The 21659-nt window shown below is 38.9% G+C and overlaps 1 protein-coding gene across 5 annotated transcripts in view; it reads left to right on the top strand.

Moving 5' to 3' along the window:
* PPFIA2 (PTPRF interacting protein alpha 2) overlaps positions 1-21659 on the top strand; it is a 677602-nt gene that overhangs the window by 315881 nt on the left and 340062 nt on the right. For 3 of the 5 annotated variants that reach the window (XM_044979837.1, XM_044979845.1, XM_044979857.1), the window contains one exon: positions 21388-21450. The exons of the other annotated variants lie outside the window; for them this stretch is intronic. In XM_044979837.1, the coding sequence (XP_044835772.1) occupies positions 21388-21450 (63 nt within the window). The remainder of the gene's footprint in view (positions 1-21387; positions 21451-21659) is intronic. 5 annotated transcript variants of the gene reach the window in all.

Genomic DNA, 21659 nt, shown 5'->3' with positions numbered 1-21659 from the left:
TTATAGGACTGCAAATCAAATATATTATGTTGCAGGAAGTGGTGTTTGTGATTTTATAGGTGGTACTTCTGAGTCAGTTCCAAGTTCTGGGGAATGCATTGTCTTACGGGATTCTCCATTTTTAAACTGAGAAATAAACTTGAGGTACTGACCCCTTTTCAATATCCCATGGCACTTTACACAAGAGCGATGATGTCTTCAACTGATATCCTGGCATAATCCTAGTTTGAGTTCTTAGATTTTCCAGTATAAGTTGCATAATACAAATAATAATGCTTAGCATTTAGGGCTTTTCATCCACAGATTTCAAAGTGTTTTGCGAGGGTGGAATGAAACCAAATTTTTTGAAAGTTCTTATGAACTGGAAATTCTCAAAAATTATAATTTCAGAAACACCGATACATGGTGTTTTTTAAATGAAATGTGCTCTCCAGGACCTGACCGCTGCTAACCAAAATTGGCATTTTTGCCAGTTTCACTCCTGCTGTTTATTCTACATCTGCCACTCCCAGGGAGTGTATTCAGTAGCAGTGGTGAAACTGACAAGAATGTCAATTTTAGTCAGCAGGTGCCAGGACTCCCAGGATCTGTGGCTCCAAGGCCGCTCTGCCATGCAGACTGCCCCAGGATTAGGGACATTAGGGCTTCCAAATTCCTGGGCCAGCCAGACAGTCGGGCAACCCTGGTGCCAGCTGGTCAGGGAGTCTGGAAGAAATGGTTGGGGTTCCCAGCCAAGGGCAGTCTGCAGAGCAGTGCTAATCCAGAGCCACCGACCCTGGAAGCCCATCCCAGAACTTCCATGTTCTCAGCTATGTACCAGGGAGCCTGGTATTACTGGGCTGCCCCAGAACCACGGGGTAGTCAACATAATAAGGCGGCTGCCCTCAGGGCCGGCTCCAGGCACCAGCCTAGCATGCAGCTGCTTGGGGCGGCACGTCCGGCTCTTTGGTGGCAATTCGGCAGCGGGTCCCTCACTCCCTCTCAAAGCGAAGGACCAGCCGCCAAATTGCCACCGAAGACTGAAGCGGCGGCAGTAGAGCTGATCGCGATCGCGGCCTTTATTTTGTTTTGTTTTTTTGCTGCTTGGGGCAGCAAAAACCCTGGGGGTGGGCCCTGGCTGCCCTAGATCCATGGACCACTGAAGCCTGGGCTCCCCAGCAGCATTCCAGGCAGGTTTTTATCGGAACCCTGCTGGTGTTTCAACAAAAGTTTGTTGAATCCGAGCCATCTTCTTGACAAATTTCAGGCTCAATGAACTGGCATTTTAAATTTATGAGCAGCTTTAATCATTAGTCCCCTTTTATAGACTGGGAAACTGAGGTGCAAAGAATATAAGTGATATGCTGTAAGTCTCAAGGCAATTTGATGGAAGAGTCTAGAACCTGGGTCTGCTGATGTAACACTGTCAGACCCCGGTCGTCAGTGGGCAGGATCAAACCTGGGACCTTTGCAGCTAAATGCATGAGCCTCTATTGCATGAGCTAAAAATCACATGGCAGTTAGCTTAGGCTGTAGCAGACTTATTCATCTCTAAGTGGTCTTGGTGCCACTGGACAGGACAGGAGGTGTGTGGGTTACATTGGCCCCCAGCTTGGATCCTAATTGCTAGACCATGCTGACTTCCTCTTCATTTCATTGTCTAACGTACTGATTGATATATCATGTTTCAAGCCAGAGTGAGTTGCATCTGAACTGGGGATGAACTAATCCCTTAGTATAATAGTACTTAAATATCAGCTGGTAAAGGGAATTATAACCTTTTCTGTTTGTTGAGGACCAGTTAAGTCAAAGCTGAGGGCTCCTGCAAAGCCATTTAATTGTATTCCTGATTCAATTTGTAATCCCCTTTCTCTCTCATCATCTCCAACACTTTTCCCCAAACTATTTCTGTCATGCCTTTTGGGGATGTTTGGTCCCATAGAGGGGGAGGTAGTAGGGAATATATCCAGAGCTGGTGTCCATGTTTCTAGAGAGAACTAGGGGAATAATGAATGGCAGTTTCCTGTTAAACAGAACAAAGGGAAGAACATGCAATGTGTTTCCTTATCAGGGCCATGATGAAGGGGGAGCTATCCCAATTCCTTGTGGACTCAAACTATCATTATAGTGCTGTGTCAGAGCAGAGCATCTATTTGTGCTGTGGAGCATGAATAGCAAACATCAGATTAGCATTTCTCCTGTCTCTGTTGGGGACATTGAGACACAGTGCCCTAAGGTTCTCCAGGTTGCAGATTTGGCAACTGTCTCATGTTATGCAGAAATTGCAAATACATTATTTTCTGTTTTCCAATGTACACGATGGTTTTAGTACTGAAAAGAAGTTCTTGATTTGAGAATATATCTGATTAAAAAACAATTGCTCTGAATTGCATTTCAGTTAATTAAGTGGCAGATATATTAACCATTAGGTTACATATTCTTCTAATACTTAGAATAGCACCAATACATAACACCAATAGTGGATAGTGCCCTTTCAGGTTTCTAAATCATTGTGAATCAGTGTCTTGTTTTAATCTGGCATCAGGAATGATGCAGTCTGTACTAAATTTAGTACTTCAACTTCCATTTGCAGTTGAAATATGGCCAAGTCCCATGTTAATGCTGGGCAGGAAAAAAAATAGCTTCCAAGTATTCTAGGATAACATGGCTACATTAAAAACCATGAGTATAAATACTAATTATTGTCATTAATATTATGTATTATGTGTTTATTCAAATTATTACTAATTTACTAATGCTAATGTGGTATAGGAATTTTAAAAGCCTTTGTGTGTGTTGCAGCTATATTTCTTTTTCTATTCCAAGAGTGATTTTATCCATGTAATGTTTTCCTAAATTTAATATGCTTTAAAATAGGTTAAAAGAGGGATTCCTTTCGTATTTAAATTGTTGTCAGATCCTCATGGAGTGATTTGCTATTCCTAGACTAATCACCATAATATGGTATTTTGCAGAGCAGGTTCTAGATTCACTTATATGCTTTTGTTTATGTCCACAAGTTATGGAGTGTTTGAAAAAGATTGTATGTATCTGAAGGATTTTATGCAGCACATCATGTTGCTGTGTGGGTGAACAGAATCCTGATTCTAAGGGGGAAAATAATATAGCCAATGTTTTACCCATTAGCGCTCTTTGTTGCTGATTCTTTGGATGCTTAGATAAGTGTTGCTATGGAAATGCTTTAAATTCTCAGTGTATTTTTTCCATAGCAGCCAGTGAAATTTGTTAGCTTGAATTTTTGTGTGTTAGTTTACAACTACGCTGTATTTGTTAGGTTATATGGATAAAGTGTCCTTTAGGGCCAAGCCATAGCAATGGATAGCTCATGTAATTTGGCTGTGCGCTGGGGACTGCTGCAGACACTGGGGTAAAGAAACCTCTCGCACCCAAACCAAGCTGTGGCCAGTACTACAATCTCCAGGCTTCAGCAGCCTCCAGAGACCTCTGTGCTATACCACAAGGAGAAAGCTAGATGGACCTGCTTGGTTGGTTTTCCCTCTTTTCCTCTGTGCATAGCTTTTTTTTTTTCCTTAATTGACTGCCTGCTGAGGCACAAGCACTTCACCCTGTTTGTGCAGTGGCCCCAAGATGCGTCAGAACTTTCAGAGGGACACACCATTCCTTCTCACTCTTGTTAAAGAGATATCACGCTAAAAAAATGGACACGGCCTGCTTTGTCAACCAGTCTGATTCTGGAAAAAGTTATTACTCAGAGTCAAGGTTCTATTACACCTAGAGATGGGTCTGACTTGTATAGAGAAATTTGAGGGATATGGGAGCTTGTCTCATCCTGCTAGGGAGAAGCAAAATGAACATTTCAGATCCAAATTTCGAGTTTTGCACCTATGATTGCAGCTCACTATGATTGCGGCTCATCCTATCTCTCATTATAAAGTGGTGCATATACTTATGAAAAACAAGAATAAAAACAATTGACAACATTTTTATCTCTGTACACTTTGGTTTGATTAGGAAAGCCTGGAGAAAGGCAATCCTGAGCCTTCTGTCATTCTGAAATATTTAATTGTTCATTGATATAAATCCAGACACTTCAGCTAGTTCCATTAACAACAGCTTTAACAAAAACTCTTGTATACAATAGCTAGATTAAGAACTTGTACTACCTGACTCTGTTGTTGCAAGATTTGATTTACAAATTGTTTTTTGGGTGGACCCTGAGCCTGCACAGACATGATTGGATGATTGTGTATCCTAGTTAGTAGTGTATGATTATGGAACTGGTTAAACCAAAGGCCTCCCATGTCTTCTGTTATATAATGTTTGTCTTTACCATTCTCACTTTCTCGTGGCTTTCAAGTTACCATTATACTGTATATTCTGTTTCTCTGGCCACAATAATGGTTCCTTTTGGATCCTCTTGCTTCAAGCCATCCATGTTCTGAGTGTTTCTGCTCTAAAAAGTTTGTGCATCTTTTACTGGTCTGGGGCCTAGAATCCTGATGTACTCTTCTGAAACTGAATCTTCTAGTTTGCCAGCAACACATGACTGTCATTTTGTCTGAGTGACAGGGTGGGTTTTTTTTTTTGTTTTGATGGCAAAACAATATACCTTGAAATTTCCAAAGCTGAACAGATAGTTTCCTACCAAATATACAGAATAGGATTAATTTTCTTAAAAATGAGGAAGTATATGTAGAGAGAGGACATTCCATTTGAGATTAAAGATAATTTAATAGAATAGTTTGGCTGTGAAGTTGTAACCTATCTGATGTTATAGACATGTTTAAATAGAAAGGAAGAAAAACTTTAAATTTCCTACAAAATACTGTTTTTTTTTTCTTTAAGAGTTGAAGATAACTTTTCTTTAGTGACACTATCCAGAATAGCCCTCCTTCGTAGCTTTATATATGCTTAAAATGTGACTTGTCAGTGACGTGCATTGCAATCTTTTACCACTGATGATTGACAGCAAGTAATATAGCTTTAGTCATGGTTTTCTAGATCTGCAATGCTCTTTGGGGATCCTGTATGTATTTTTGCCAAACATCTGTCATAGCTGGTGTTTTAATTTATTACAAATGGAAAGATTTGTTTACATTTGAGAAATTGAATGCTATTTTTAAACAGTAAATGTATATGTTAATGTGACTGAGGTCCTTAGGTGTTCTTTAATAGGAAATGAGAGCTTTTTTGTAGCTCTTGTGCATCGTGGGTGCATATGTTCTTTCAATGGATCTTTTCTGTGGCACAATATAGGGGGAAATAGCAGCTCAGTTCCCCCAGCAAAGCTGATTTAAAGAGGGATAGTCTTCTTTCTAGTAGTAAATTTTACTCTGTGTTATAGTCTTCCAGAAAGGAAGTTGGAGAGAAGACGTTTCTGCTGCTGCTTCCCCTCACTCACAGCATGCTGGTTCTTGTAAGGGAAGAAGTGCTTGCTACTCTACTCCTCCCACAGCCTCTATTTTTGGGTTATCCTTTCTAGGTGTAACTCAATTGCCTGCCTGTGCTGCTGCTGCTTACAGCTTTCTCAAGCCACGTTAGTGTGAAATCGGAGTGATTCTTGACATCTGGCTGTTGCCCAAAGGATTCCGAGTATCAGCTAAGAACCTGACCAAAGTCTTGTTAATTGCACTCTGCTGCTGCTGCTGCTTGGCAGAACTATGAGCAACAGCAGTAGCTAGAACTGTCTGTAGAATCACAAGCACAGCATTGCATCTCTTTATATTCAGTTCATATTTGGAAGGTTATATAAGGACTAGGAATTTTTAAGTAAAATTTTAATTCTACAGAATTGAGGAAACGGGAATGAGGAGAGGCACTGAGGCTCAGTTCCTATCTTCTCCCAGCCCATTGCAGCCTCTCTGGGTCCCGCTCCCTTTTCCTCGGCCCCATCCTTGGCTCTAGCACCTCTGGGTCCCATTTGTGCCTCTGCATCTCCATGCCTAGCATGTGCTAGTTTTGGGAGTGGGAGGCAGAGCTCCCACAATATGTACTTGTGCGGGCACTAGTCCCTCCCCTCCCCTGTTCCTCCTCCCTATCAGAAATCAGTGGCTTAGGCTCCTATACTCATCAGGGACAGTGAATAGATTATCAAGTATGGTGTGTGTATACACACCTATATCTATTAGGGCTGTCAAGTGATTTAAAAAATTGATTGTGATTAATCGCGTTGTTAAACAATAATAGAATACAAAATATTCAAATAAATGGTATGTTTTCTACATTTCCAAATATACTGATTTCAGTTACAACACAGAATACAAAGTCTACCGTGCTCACTTTATATTTATTTTATTACAAATATTTGCACTATAAAAAACAAAAGAAATAGTATTTTTCAATTCACCTCATACAAGTACTGTAGTGCAATCTCTATCATGGAAGTTGAACTTACAAACGTAGAATTATGTACAAAAATATAACTGCATTAAAAGAAAATCAATGTAAAACTTTAGAGCCTACAAGTCCACTCAGTCCTACTTCTTGTTCAGCCAATCGCTCAGACAAACAAGTTTGTTTACATTTGTAGGAGATAATGCTCCCCACTTCTTGTTTACAATGTCACCTGAAAGTGAGAACAGGTATTCACATGACACTTTTGTAGCCGGCATTGCAAGATATTTAGGCCAGATGTGCTAAAGATGCACATGTCCCTTCATGTTTCAACCACCATTCCAGAGGATGTGTGTCCATGCTGTTGACAGGTTCTGCTTGATAACCATCCAAATCAGTGCAGACTGACGCACGTTCATTTTCATCATCTCAGTCAGATGCCACCTGCAGAAGGTTGATTTTATATTTTGGTGGTTCAGGTTCTGTAGTTTCTGCATCAGAGTGTTGGTCTTTTAAGACTTTTGAAAGCATGCTCTGCACCTTGTCCCTCTCAGATTTTGGAAGGCACTTCAGATTCTTAAACCTTGGGTCGAGTGCTGTAGCTATCTTTAGAAATCTCACATTGGTACCTTCTTTGCATTTTGTCAAATCTGCTGTGAAAGTGTTCTTAAAACAAGCAACATGTGCTGGATCATCATCCAAGACTGCTATAACATGAAATATATGGCAGAATATGGGTAAAACAGAACCGAAGACCTACAGTTCTCCCGCAAGGAGTTCAGTCACTAATTTAATTAACATATTATTTTTTTAATGAGCATGATCAGCATAGAAGCATGTCCTGTGGAATAGTGGGCATGAAGGGGCATACAAATGATCAGCATATCTGGCACATAAATTCCTCGCAATGCCAGCTACAAAAGTGCCATGCGAATGCCTGCTCTCACTTTCAGGTGACATTGTAAATAAGAAGCAGGCAGCATTATCTCCTGTAAATGTAAACAAACATGAGTCTCTTAACACGGCTGAACAACAAGGAGGACTAAGTGGACTTGTAGGCTCTAAAGTTTTACATCGTTTTGTTTTTGAGTAACAAAAAAAAGTCTACATTTGTACGTTGCACTTTCACGAGAGAGATTGCACTACAGTACTTGTATGAGGTGAATTGAAAAATACTATTTCTGTTGTTTATCATTTTTACAGTGCAAATATTTGTACAGATGTTCCTTCCCCTACTGTTCTCCTTCCACCTCCCCACTCCCCAAACAGAAATCAAATAGAACTACACACCTATGTTTGTACAGTGAACAGCCAACATAATGGGGCCAAGTCCTGGGCAGTAGCATAATGTAAATCATTACTACCAATAGTAATCGCTATAGGAAAATAGCCGAGAATATAACAATCCTCCTGAATACCAAGGAACTGGGAATTCTGAAGCACTTTCATGAGAATTTCTTCCAACAAGATTAAGATAATTTTGTTAGTGTTTCTTGGTATTTTTCCAACAATATTTGTCTGTAGAATCCATTTGTTGGTTGCAGAATTCTAAAAACTCTGAAAACCTGCTACCTTTGTAAGTATCTTAGTAATTTTATTATAATAAAACACAAGATACACATACAGACCCAATTAGTATCTGCTGTTAACTTCTGTGCCCTTTCTCATAATCCTATATTTTCCTCCTAGACTTTACGGTTTGTATGAGGGTGCAGTACCCAAGAAAAGAAAAGTCAAAGTGGAAGCATTTCCCTCTCTCTTCTCCTGGTTATCTGAGCGGTTCAAGAACCTAAGTTACAGGAAAGGTTATGGGTGTGGGAGCATGAGGCAGCTGGAGCTCATTCCACCAGGACCAGCTGCTTTATACAGGAAGGAGAAGGGCAAGAGGGTACCTTGATCACAGGAGAAAACAAGCTGGGTTGTTCAGTAGCCTAGAGGTTAGAGGGTTTCTGTTTGTTTTAAAAACTATAATTTAACATAAAAAAATAGTTTGATTTTAGGACTTTGTAGAGCAGCTGTGTCCCCCTGTGAGAGGCTTATATCAATATTTCTGCACAGTATCAGATTTCAGGTTTGCATCTCAAGAGCGTGGAATTACTGTTGTTTGGACTTATTAGCCATTGGCATTAGAGAGAACTTTGATTGGATTTGCTTAGAAAGAAGAAATTGACTAATAAAAAAGAAGACAAAAGTAACGATTTCTATTCACTGGCTAGCTTCTCAAAGGTACCTATCCTTCACCACATATAACCACATCACTACTACCAAGATAATTCAGTCCTTCTACAAGATCAACTCATGGATGAAGAACAGTTAGCTGAAGTTGAACTCAGCAACACAGATGTTATGCTGATTAGCAAGGGAAATCACTTTGAAGAGTTTGAGGGCCTGGTGCAATCTCTTTTGGTGGAAGGTACCCACCCATAATTGGTTAATTTTGTCACTTGTTCAGGAGTACTCCTGGATTCATCTCTGACGATAAGCACTCACATAGCAGCTTCTACAACTAACACTTTCTGCCAGCTCTGGTTTGCTAGGAGACTCCTTCCCATCCTGGTGGATGATGACCTTGATTCAGTTATACATGCCTTTGTCACCTCCTGCCTGGACTACAGCAATGCAGTATATTGGGCATGAAGCTAACAGCCTCTTGGAAGCTCCAACAAATACAAAGCAGTGGAGCATGTTTCCTCAGTAATATGGGCTGCCATGAGCACATTGTACCTGTTCTCTGATATCTGTGCTGACTTCCCTTAGAATATAGGAATCATATTCAAGATCTTCATCCTTATCTTCAAGGTACTCAGTGCTTGGACCCAGCAAATCTATGAGATCTCTGGAATGAAGAGAGTGGCTGACTACCCTACTCCTCTGGCACCATGGAGCTTTACCATAAGGGTGAAGCTCATCTGGGCAGAAGACAGAGCTTTCTTGCGAGCTACTCCAAGACTGTGGAATGAACTCCCTCAGGAACTATGGACTATCACAGACCTCGCCATCTTTTGTTCCAAGGACAAGTTGCACTTCTTCAACTTTACCTTGTCTAACAGAAGCACACAACAGCATGTACATTTAAATAAAAACCCTACCAAAATGAAACACTATGAAGTACACACAATTTACTCACTGGGGAAAGGATGAGGGAAAGAAAAAGCCACCTGTGATGCATGCTAATCATGTCATGTATTGCACTACTGTAAAGTACTCAGATACTGCAGTAATGAGTGGTATGCAAATCTGTGTAGAACTGAATATGAAATTCATTTTGCTATATCTAGGGTTTAGGTCAGTGAAATCAGCAAATTTTGTTGCTACCATCTTTAATCAAAGTCCCCATTTCACTTGGGTCATCGGGCAATGAAACGGCGAACCTACTAACTATTCTTTTCTCTTCCAATTTCCTTCTTCTCTGTAGCATCAAAGTTTTAAATGAGACTTTTCCCTGCCTCTCACAGCCAAACTAAGAAACAAGGTCAGGATTAGATTCTGTTCTTCATGACTACTCAAAGATAATAAGAATGTCACAGGGGGACTCAAATGAGTAGATCTATTTTTTTTTGTAAGGGACACAATTGATTTATATCTATGCTCAGGAAAAGGCGAGGAAGTATGTCTAAGGTGTATTAAATCCTTCTTGCCCAATACATTGCTGAAAAAAGTTCAAAACATTCCATCTGTGCAAAAATACTACCCTTGCAATGCGGTCAGGGTCACTGAGACCTATGATTTTATCTTGTAATAGTACAAGTCAAAGCTACACTAGGGCAGTTTAAAACAATGCTCCTAATTTTTGCAAGATTTTGATTTTTTTTTTACATGGACGTTCCTGTGTTGGATGTGTTTATGCCTTGCACACCTGTCAAGTTTCTAAGATACTTGCCTAAAGTGTGTTTTTTCCACAAGCCTTTTGTATGGGTCAGCACATAACTGTGATGCCCTGGAAGTAGACTGGGAAGCAGATTTTGACCCCGTTTCCCCCTGCTCCAGGTGGGAACATATTCTGCTTCAGCCCTACACCCAGAGAGCTGTGCTGCCCAATCAGGGCCAGCTCTAGGTTTTTTGCCGCCTCAAGCATAAAAAAAAAAAAAATCTCCGGGGAGCGCAACTGCCGAAGTGCGACCAAAAAAAAGTGTCCAGAATGCTGCCCCTGAAATTGTGCCGCTCCAAGCACGTGCTTGGTTTGCTGGTGCCTAGAGCTGGCCCTCTGCCAAATGCATTGTGGAAGAGGAAGAGTCAAGGCTCCATCTACTCCCTGTCTTTTTCCAGTTACATGCACAGCCGGTGAGGATGTAGTAGCCTGGTAGAAGTTGATCTCCTCTAGGTGCTGCTACTACTACCCGTGGAAATAAGTTTGAGTATGGGGAGGTGCTTTATGCTTAAACCCCTTTGCAAGGGCATAGGCTAGGCCAGGCCACATATGGCTTCAAATGATGAGATGCAATAAAAGATTTTAGTAATTTTGAATCAGAAAGTTAGAAACATTACTTTGACATTGAGTCATATTTCCCATGATTGTAAAAGCAAGACCGAAATGCAGAGGAAAGTAAGATTGTCAATTACATTTCTCTGCATCCTTTAGAATTATTTCAGTAAAATAACTATCTATTTCTTTTAAATTTATAGGTTACTCCAGTAGTTAATTTGTAGCTGGATTATTAATGTTTATTATTTGTAATGGGGTAGTGATGGGAATCCAAACAGACGTGAAGCTTTTGTTGTGCTAGGTTCTGTACAAAATGTTGTAGATATGGCCTGTGCCCCCAAAGAGCTTCAGAGGGGGTTGTTTGTTGTTTTTTGAGTCAAGGAAGAGATGCAAGCTAGAAGAGTACATCATTTTCTTCTGTGATAAGAGTAATAGAGGCACTTTACATCATAGATGTAAATTTTTCAACTCTACCATCTACATAGGGTTTTCCTTATTAGAGAATTTTTTCCATTCTCCTGTATGCTTTCTCTTACCTCCCATAAGAAGGGCCACTGCTCCATAACAAAATTTCAAAGAGAAACATAGGCCTTTTTTACACTGGGGATTTGCTACAATTTCAGCTATTAGCATGATTGCATCGGTGCAAGCCACAAGCAGAGGCAAAGAAGACATGAGTTGCACTAGTGAAGCTTCTTCTGGATTCAAACGGGTATTGTTTCATACTTAGTGGAATGTAGGAAACACATGAATGCTAGTAGGTGCTTTTTCAGGTGGTGTGTAATGGAATCTTGTATTCAAGGACTGAGGTGACAGGGAAATTTGTGAGATTTGGAATTGTGAGATTTGGAAGTGATATGATTTGTTAAGGGTGGAGTTACAAATGAGAGGAAATGGGGTTTGATGAGTACATTTACTATTAGGCATTAGCGTCCTACTCTGCCTGAAGCACATGGGAAAAAACGGGGAGTTTAGGACTATCCAGAAATTAGTTTTATCAATGCATACAACTACTAGTCAGTTCCTCTCATTAGCCATTTGTGTCAGGTGGAGCAGGGAGTTCTGAACATTGGAGTGACGGAGTAATAGCAGTAAGTCCAGTAGCTCTTTCATACTGGAAGGCCAAATGACAAGGGGTGAAGAAAGAGAGAGATTAACAAGATTCCCGTTGGGTGAAGGAAAGCAGGAGAATAAATCAGACTCTACATTCAAACCTGTATAAATATCCCTCAAGCCTCTTGAACCTGACAACTCTGTATTATGTGAAGATATCCTATGTTGCTTGTATTGCACATGAAAATTAGTTTGTTCGTGGGTTATACAGTATTTCATACCTCTCCTATGATGGTTTCTTTCATTATTTCTAAATAAATGTATTCTGAAAGAAAACTCACTACTCTGTATATATCTGCTGGTATGCATGGCGGTGTTTTGATTCCATTGAGTAAAGAGCTAGCTAACCATTTCACTGCACTTTATTTCCTCTAAGTGGTTAATGCAAGACAAACGGAGAGGCTGAAAATACTGTTTAAAACAGAAAACTTTACTGAGCTCTAAATTAATGCAGGTTGTTTTGTTACATCATAATGGTCTTTATTTTGACTACTGAGGATAAATTAATGTTAGATTAAAGCTATTACTAAAACTTAGCTATCTGTGATTAAAGATATAATAAAAAAAAGAATCTGATGTGGACTATCTTGCATATTTATTTTCAGATTTTTTTAATTTGCAGATTGTCAAAGCCATATATTGTAATTTTAGCTCGTTTTTAAATACTTTGTCTCAGTGAGAATCATTGTATTGATTCATATACAATTCAATTGTACTAGATGATATAGCTACAGTTCGGTTACCTAAGAGTATTTTCTTTATATGTATTTTTAAATTATGTTAAGGGAAAACAGAGCATATGTGTAGGCTTCCTTTTTAGAGTGTATAAATCCAAATAAATATACAAACCAGAAACATTTATTTTCTCCAAAATAGAAACTAGTTTTAAGATAAATTAGCTTGCTCTGGAGAGTAACAGTTACATATTTTTAGAAGTGACATTTAACTGTTTTCCATTTAATCCTGTGCAAGAAGTGAATATCTTGTTCTCAAGGAGAACGTTTCTGTAAAATAGTCTTAGATAATGGCTTGTTTCCTGTATGATTATAAACATGACAGCTTTACATAAGCATGGTCCTGATAGTAAATTCTGAGGTGTTTATTGATCTCATGCGGTCATGTGACTTGATAATTCTGATGATTATGACACTACAGTATCCTCATACAATGTCTGCCAGAATTTAACAGTATGCTAACAAGCATATTTAAATGCAGTAGCAGATGTTAAATTTAGATAGGGTGTACATGCAATTCACTATTCAGAATCTTAGGTAAAGTTCTAATTGTTATGCTTTGCTGTACCTCCAGTGCTTTGCTACAGTGATTTAGTCGTGAAGCCAGACAGCATATCACTTAATAATAAAATATGCATAGTAATTGGCATCCTCTGAAAGAAAGAAAGAGAAAGAAAGAAAGAGAGAAATCCATGATACCAGGTAGCAATTATTTTTAACCTGTAAAATCCTTAAAGATTGTCTTTCTAGTTCTTAATCATTATTGGAAACATTTAACTTGCTTTGTGCATTGTTTTTCAGTTTTGAAGTTACTGGAAAAATATATAAAGGGCCTAATTTAGGTCTTTTGCCACATTTCCCTATGACATAACTGAAGTGATAATATAGCAAGAGTTTTGCTTATAGTACAGTATCTATCTACCTACCTATCTCAGTAGGCATATGGCCACAAGCCTGTGGACATATATGCACATACATAATTCTATGCAGATGAGTAGTTGAATTTCACTTAGTGGGAAGACTCACATGTCTGAAGTCAAGCGTGTGCAGAAATGCTAGTGCCACATAATGCAACCGCTCTATCACTGAAATATTTGAGTGCCTATGTATGTAAACAAAGACAAAAAATGGTGGTTTTGCTCCATATCATTAGCATCCAAGTATATAAGTATAATTAATGTAAATAGTATTATATTTTCTTTTAATTCTGGTATTTAAATGAGATTCCCATAGCTTTAATTTACATGGAATAAAGAATTTTTAGATACTGCTGACAAAGTAATACAAAGCTCACAGTATGGGATCAGTCATTCACTAGCCCTATTTACTATGCAGACTAGACAACGTGTTAATTGGATGATAAATTATGATAGAAAAAATAATCATTCTATTAATAATTTATTTTTGGAGGAGAGAGGAAATAAAAATGATTTCTGTTTGGTTTAATGACATAACAACAGAAATCAAAGTATGCACAGAACCAGCTGACAGTTATAGATAAGATGCCTCTCACAAAGGCAACTTTGATGTACTAAGGTCAGTCGGTAGGAAGATACAGCAATATAAATCACTTGGTTCAGTGAATGAAGGTTATTTCTGATCTTTTGTGCATGTAATAATAAAACCCACCAAAATATCAGACAGCTTCACATTTGGATTCTAGCATAATTGCCAATGAAATATAGATAATATTCCATTACAGAAGCTGATTTACGGATGCCAATATGGGCTCTGCTGAAAAAATTCAAGATGCCAGGATTTTCTGCTGATCAAAGGTCTATCTTCACGGTCAGGACAGGACACTATCCTCACCAAATGACATTGTCATAAATGGAATTATTGTCCCCACTATTATTCTAGGGGACCCCCCCATCCCTACACATACACCTCCTGGCTTATGAAACCATAACCTGATCTCAGAGGCCCTGGCAGAAGACATTTTAATTAAACTCTCAGTAGGTGTAGAATGGTGGTTGAATATGTGTTTGGCAGATTGAAATCCCACGGGTGCTGATACAGACATATTTGGATTTCAGTGTCATAAATGCTATCTGCATTATTGTGGCTTGCCATGCTCTTCATAATGAGACCCCAAAGGTGAGCCTAGAGTGGGTTGCTTCCATTCACTGGGAGTCTATTGGATAGTCTTGAGATAGGAAGGACAAGGAACACTGGTCCAGGGGATCATGGGATAGCATTGGCAGACTCTCCAGACCTGAGCATGGGGGACCCAGGCCTAACCTACTTCCACACAGAAAAATGATGGACTTTGGTCCCAAGTCCCAGTGTGACTCAGACTTGGAACCCCCTGCCCTTGACAGGTCATGGGTCCAACCCATAAGACTTGCTGGCTTGCATCAGACAAAATTGTGTATAGATGGAAGTGGGGGGGGGTTGGCTTGCGCCTGAGTAATCCAGGTACTTCATTACAGTGGAGTAATATCTGATGCAGTTTATGCACTCGTGCTTCCTGAGGAGGACAAACAAGGGCATGTGAGACCCATCAATGGTCTCAATGCACTTTAGAAACACAAGTCTCTTAAAACAAGCAGTTACTTCCGCGATATTGTTTATGGCCACCTACCTTTGGGTAAATCACATTCCTCCACCCCTTTACTCTCAGTTGACTTTCCAACACTAAACTGATTAACAATGGACATGTAGCAGTCTCGGGTAGCAAACTTTTAGATCAGGGGTTGGCAACCTTTCAGAAGCGCTGTGCCGAGTCTTCATTTATTCACTCTAATTTAAGGTTTTGCATGCCGGTAATACATTTTAATGTTTTTAGAAGGTCTCTTTCTATAAGTCTATAATATATAATTAAACTATTGTTGTATTTAAAGTAAATAAGGTTTTAAAAATGTTTAAGAAGCTTCATTTAAAATTAAATTAGAATGCAGTGCCCCCCCTGGACTGGTGGCCAGAACCCGGGCAGTGTGAGTGCCACTGAAAATCAGCTCATGTGCTGCCTTCCGCACGCGTGCCATAGTTTGCCTACCCCTGTTTTAGATGGCTATAGCAACTCACTTCTAGACCTGCAAGGCTGCCCTTCTGCATGTGTCATGATCCCGGAGGGTTGGGGTAAACTGCTCACACAGCTTCAGAAATGTAGCTTTCACATGAAGAAAGTTCTGGAGCCACTGCTGCTCATCCCAGGTCCTCATGATGATTGGATCCCACCAGTCTATGCTTGTAGCCCTGTTCCAAAGGCTCAGGTCTATGAAGGGTGCATCAGTGGCTACACCACGGGTTGGCAACTGATGGCACACATGCCAAAGATGGCACGTGAGCTGATTTTCAATGGCACGCTGCTGCCTGCCGGAGTCCCGGCAGGCAGAAGCATGCCATTAAAAATCCGGCCCGGCCCGGCCAGCTCTTATCCGCTCTCCGCTCCCTCCTCCCCCTTCCCCCCAGATAGGCAGGGGGCAAGGGGCGGGGGCAGAAGCTTGATCCTGCCGGCTCCCCTGCCTCTTCCTATAGTGTGCTGGGTTCCTGCCCCTCCTCCGCCTCTCCGTCCCTCCCTCCCTGCCAGCCGATCAGGCCCCGCTTAACCCGCTGCCGGCCTAGGTGAACAGAACCCCAGACCAGCAGCGGACTGAGCAGGCCGGCGAAATAAGATCAACATTTTAATTTAATTTTAAATGAAGCTTCTTAAACATTTTGAAAATCTTGTTTATTTTACAATACAAGAATAGTTCAGTTATATAATATATAGATTTATAGAGAGAGACCTTCTAAAAAACATTAAAATGTATTACCGGCACGCAAAACATTAAATTAAAATGAATAAATGAAGACTCGGCACACCCCTTCTGAAAGGTTGCCGACCCTTGGGCTACACCAAGAGTCGTGAGCAGCGTCAACCAGTTCAAGTCTGCCATGTCTGTTTTATCATCCTCCTCCTCTGTCAGGTGCCTTTGGGAGGTCAGAAAAATTGCCAGAATGTCCACCAATGTTTCATGTATGATCTACCTCTTTCCTGAAACAAGAGTGAAAGCCCAAGCAAGGCAAGTTCTTCAAATGGTGACTCCTCCTTGTTGCTGGCTCCGGCTGCTGAGAGTGTGCAGATCCAAAAGACAGGATATGTTGGCAGGCTGCAACAACTTCCTGAAATGTGGGGTTGGCAAGCAAGTTTTCCCACATTGTACCACAAACAAAGGGCTAGATTGGCAACAGCTGGGAGGGCACTAGGAAGCCTGGCTTGACTCGGGTTTACACTGCAATATAGACACACCCTAAGAGGCAGCAGCCAAACATCAACGTGTGTGTTGGGATTGCAAAGCAAGGACTTGTTTCCATACCTGTGCATGTATCTATTTGCCTTTTCTGTTAACCCAAATGTCTCCTGTTGAAGACTGATTCCTTCATGAGTTTGAGCCAGGTTCAGTTAGTGGTGTGACTATGCTGGTTGCGTCATTTCTTCAATGTAGGAAGCATCATGTTCCAAAAATGAGCATAATGGAAATATCACTTCCCTTTGTGTGAGTCCTGGGATTGGGTTAAAATGGGAATATTGATTGTAGATAGAGGCCATGCCACTGCACTTCAGATTTTGAATGAGCAGAAGCAGCGGAAATCACTTTCTGAATCATGCCACCTGTAACACAGAGTTCTTGAAGTTTTATGCTATGGCTGTTGTTGGAGGGAAAAAAACAAACATTTGGCCTCCACTGAAGTGTTTACAAAATATTTTCCATCTGGGACAGTTCCAGAAGGTAGACAGTTGGTCTGTCTCTTTTGGGATGTGGAGTATTTCTTGCTCTGAAGAGTTTTCTGTTAGCTTATTGGCTATGAACTGGATTAATAGTCTCTGGGATCTGGGATCCATGACAAATGTGGGTGAAACAGCAAACATAAGGCTTTCTGTTTGGGTTTTGACCAAATTCACTTACTGATTGGTGGTCTTTGGGAAGCTTTGGGGTATGAGCTATGATCTAGTACCTATATCTCTCTTAGTTACCAAAACCCTTATCAGGAAACATCATGTCTCTATTTGGTGGAGATTTCATCAAGATTCCATCATCATTTTAACAACAGATTGGTAGGCTCTGAGTTCCTGAGTCCTCAGATTTCTTTGACTCTTTTCAGTGTAGATTTATTAAAGATTCTACACTGGTTTCATTGATCTTCTAGCCTAATAAGTGTCTATATTGATTCTTTTAGAACTGTCAGCAGACTTTGATGCCACTGACCGTGAAAACTGCCTTTTTTGTGGTTAGAGATTGGTGCAGTTGAATTTGAATGAGTCCATACCTTCCTTTAGGACAGGACCTTGAATTAGTTACTATATGACTCCTTATACAGTAAGTAGGACCAGAGGCTTCTATTCTGTCACGACTCCTTCAGTAGAGAGATGGTAAAATGGGTTGGGTTGTAGAGCCACTCATATGTCATGATATTCCTCTCTGTTTCATCTGATTTAAATAATGTGGTTGCTCAACTTTGCAAGTATCAAACAGGTATAAGGGCCATGATGAAAACACAGATAAAAGTCTAGTGGAAAAAAACAGAGGAAATTCTGGAAGTGATAGCTACCAACTCAGGGAACAATCCTGCTGATTGTTTCTGTAGTTTGCAACCTAAGGGACCTGATGGCTCTTCAGCTGCTTCTGATAGTCCAGATTGCAGCATTAGCTGGGAAAATTTATTTACACCAGTGTTTATATAGCAGGTGTGAAAGCACTCTTATCTGATATGCTAAGCACATTCATCCATGCAATTTGTTACCTCAGACCAGTTGAGTGCACTGTACTCTACTATACCTGGGACAACACCTAGAAGACCCTTTAGAAACTTCAGAAAGAAACTGTTTAATTGTAGGGTTTTTCACAAATGAAAATTCTTTCACTTGTGCTGTAAAGTCTGCCCTAACTTACAATTAATATCTCCTTTCAAGTCAAGTTGTGGTTTTGATATATAAACAGCTTTATAGTTTGGATCCTGGATAACTTAGTGTGGATGTGATTCACAGTTAATCTTAGCAAGATGACAGTCCCAATATTTGTATGCATTGAGGCTTCATCTCTGAAATCACTTCTCCAAATTCAACCAGTTGTCCTTTTTTGGCATGTTGCAATGCCAATTAATTTATTGCTTTCTCTGTAATAGATTTCAATTGTAACAGAAAGTGTTGTGAATATTAACTATAATAGGTACCACTAAATACATGCTATAATATTAAATATGTGGATAAAAGGTTTTATCAGCATGAGTTTGGTATGGCTGTATTACTTATTAAAACCCTGCATAACACATTCATGGAATTTCAAATGATAGCCAGAAAAATGCCACATCAATATATATTTTATAGATCCCACTTATTTTACAAAAAAAATTGGAAATATTTTAGAGTATTAAAAGATGTATTGGATTTTGTTTTTCATTTCTCTCCTCTTAAAACTTGGCAATTTAATTACCATGAGACCAACTGCCCAGGAAATTACCAGGGATAGAAGCAAGTGTGTTATAGCATTGAAAAATCAGTGATCACTTATTTTCAATTATGTAAAGTTTTCCATGCTATCCCTGAAGGGTCCCAAGATATTAAATCTTAAATCTGTCACAGGTTAGAATTGACTATACTTTTCCGACACAATGTTCTTTGGGGTATAAAATCCACATTTTGGAAGGGGAAAAACAGGGGGAAAAATCTCAAAGGCTCTTTAAAACAAATGTATCTGAAGCTCGTCAGAGGTTAGAACTATCAGAATTCTACATCCCAGAGGTGATAGCTTAGTGGCCAAAGGGCAGATGCAGCAGTCAAAAGTGTATGGTAAACCGAGTTTTTCACAAGATATCACCATCACGTATATAGAGTACATATATGTATAACTGAATAAATACATTCATACACAATATATATATATATAGAATCTCTCAGGTTCAGTATTTTCAATAATTGTATTTTTCTTTATTTTAGATATTTATATGTAAACACTGAAGCTGATTTTTTAAATAGGAACTGGATTAATTTTTTAAGCAAGATCTGAAAGTGGTGATATTATGTAAAGTATTCATTCATTGTTTAAATTGTATGTTTCCTTGTTTTGAGATACTGCTATTTAAAGCCTATACCATGCTGATATAATATAGGCTGTTTTTTTCTTTTAAAATTCCAGAATAGTGGTTTTGTTAAAGAACCACCTACACATTACCTGTGAATTGATTGTGAACTTGTTATGCACAGAAACATTCTTGTTGAATGTAGCTAATCGATATCTAGAGACATTCTGTACATTACTAAACAAAAACCAACCACAAAATGAAAAGAAATTTGACCAAAACACTGTAAACATTTCTTGGAATAATGTGTCAATTTAGAAAGAACAATACATAATAAGAATCTGAAGAATGGAAATGTCACAGACGTAAACAATGGTCCTTTCAGTGTGTGTGAATAGATTCTGTTTGGCTGGAGTTCCAAGATTTAAATGTTGTTTCCACCAGTAGCATAATCCTTTTAAGAAATAAAAAAACTAAAAATCTTTTAAGTCTTTTAAAAGTATTACAAAGCACATTTGAAGTGCATTGATAATATTTTGATAATAGGTGAAGATGCATAAAAGCATAACCTGTGGATGTTATCAAAACAAATTGAAACCTGTGCATATACCTGGTTACTACTTGACTACATTATTGTAAAGCATGGATTCAATTCCTCATTCTATAAATAATAAAGTAGTTAGAAAACTAATGTTGACACATAATGCAGGTGTATCTTTCCTACTTTCTTGTTATGCTATAGATAAATACTGTAGCAAGAAAATATTGACATTTGTTGATATGAACGCCAGCTTTACAGAGTAAGAGGTAAACACTGGCTTAATTAAATTAGGTCGGTATTTACTTCAAGAGACAATGAATTCTGACCATAATAAACATGAAATCAGTATAATGTGTATCATTATTATATTATGTAAATCATTGTTACATATACTATCAGTGTTTTAAATTAGAAACATTTGGAAATCTTTAGTTTATGGCCATACTTTCTCGATGTATAATTGTTTCCTTTTAAATTAATTCAGTACTGATGAAACCAGAAATTTAAAAACACAAGCTATTTATTTCCTCTGATGTATGTATTAAGGTCTGAAGGAATGTCAGCCAGTCAGATTGCCATTCAGTTTCTCTTAAGAAAAATATTTTATGTATCAACTACTGCTGAAAGAGAAACATACCGTTCTGAAAAATATTAACAAAATGACTATTAATTCTAAAGATATTCTTCATATATAGACTATGCATGAGATTTCAATGAGTTTTACTATATAGAAAGTTAAAGACTCCTTTATTAAGATCATTCAAGGCAATAGAAAGGTGTGAGATAGAATGCTAAATTTCTTAATGGTAAAATTAATTAATTTTTACCTCCAATTTGTCAGAAAAAATCTCTCAAGTCAGAGAATGTGTTTTAATCTGGAGGAGGATATCCTCCATTCAGATATAACAAAGAGCTTGAATTCCTGCTTTAAGTGGAAAGCTCAACTTATACGTAACCATAGAGCTGTGACTGGCACCTCCATGATTAACTTTTGACACTGCTTCAGACTTCGGCATTCATTTCTATGGAGGTAAATAATAGGAACTTGCTGACTCATCACAAGACTGCTTTTAGCCAGCCATGATTTTCATACTGTATGTAACAATACTTTCGATTTTTTTGCAAGTTTGGGTTGAACCAGATGAAGATTGCATTAGGTCATCTTGTATGAATGAAAATTTAAAATATTCATTTGTTTAACGTGGTATAATTTGAATATACTGTAACACTTCAAAAAATTCTATTCAATTGAGTGGACTCTCTGTTGCCCCCTTTTTCAGATGACGGTTGCTGCTGGTACGAGCATTGAGAATAACATTCAAAGGACCATATCCTGCCCTAATGTATGTTCCACATATCTTGGATTTTTGTATAATTTCAATGCAAAACCTCATTATATGAATTTGATACTTTGCCATCCACAAGAATCTCATGTATCTCAGGGTCACCACATATTATACTACAAGTGGAGGTTTCAGCCTATCAAAATGATGAATTATTGTCATTTTTTCCTATCGGATTTGACAGCTCAGCTAAATAAAGACTAGGATGA

Source organism: Mauremys mutica, chromosome 1 (assembly GCF_020497125.1).
Source record: "Mauremys mutica isolate MM-2020 ecotype Southern chromosome 1, ASM2049712v1, whole genome shotgun sequence".
Taxonomy (NCBI): domain Eukaryota; kingdom Metazoa; phylum Chordata; order Testudines; family Geoemydidae; genus Mauremys; species Mauremys mutica.
Note: the sequence above shows the minus strand (reverse complement) of the source record. Positions and strands in the feature narration are given on the sequence as shown.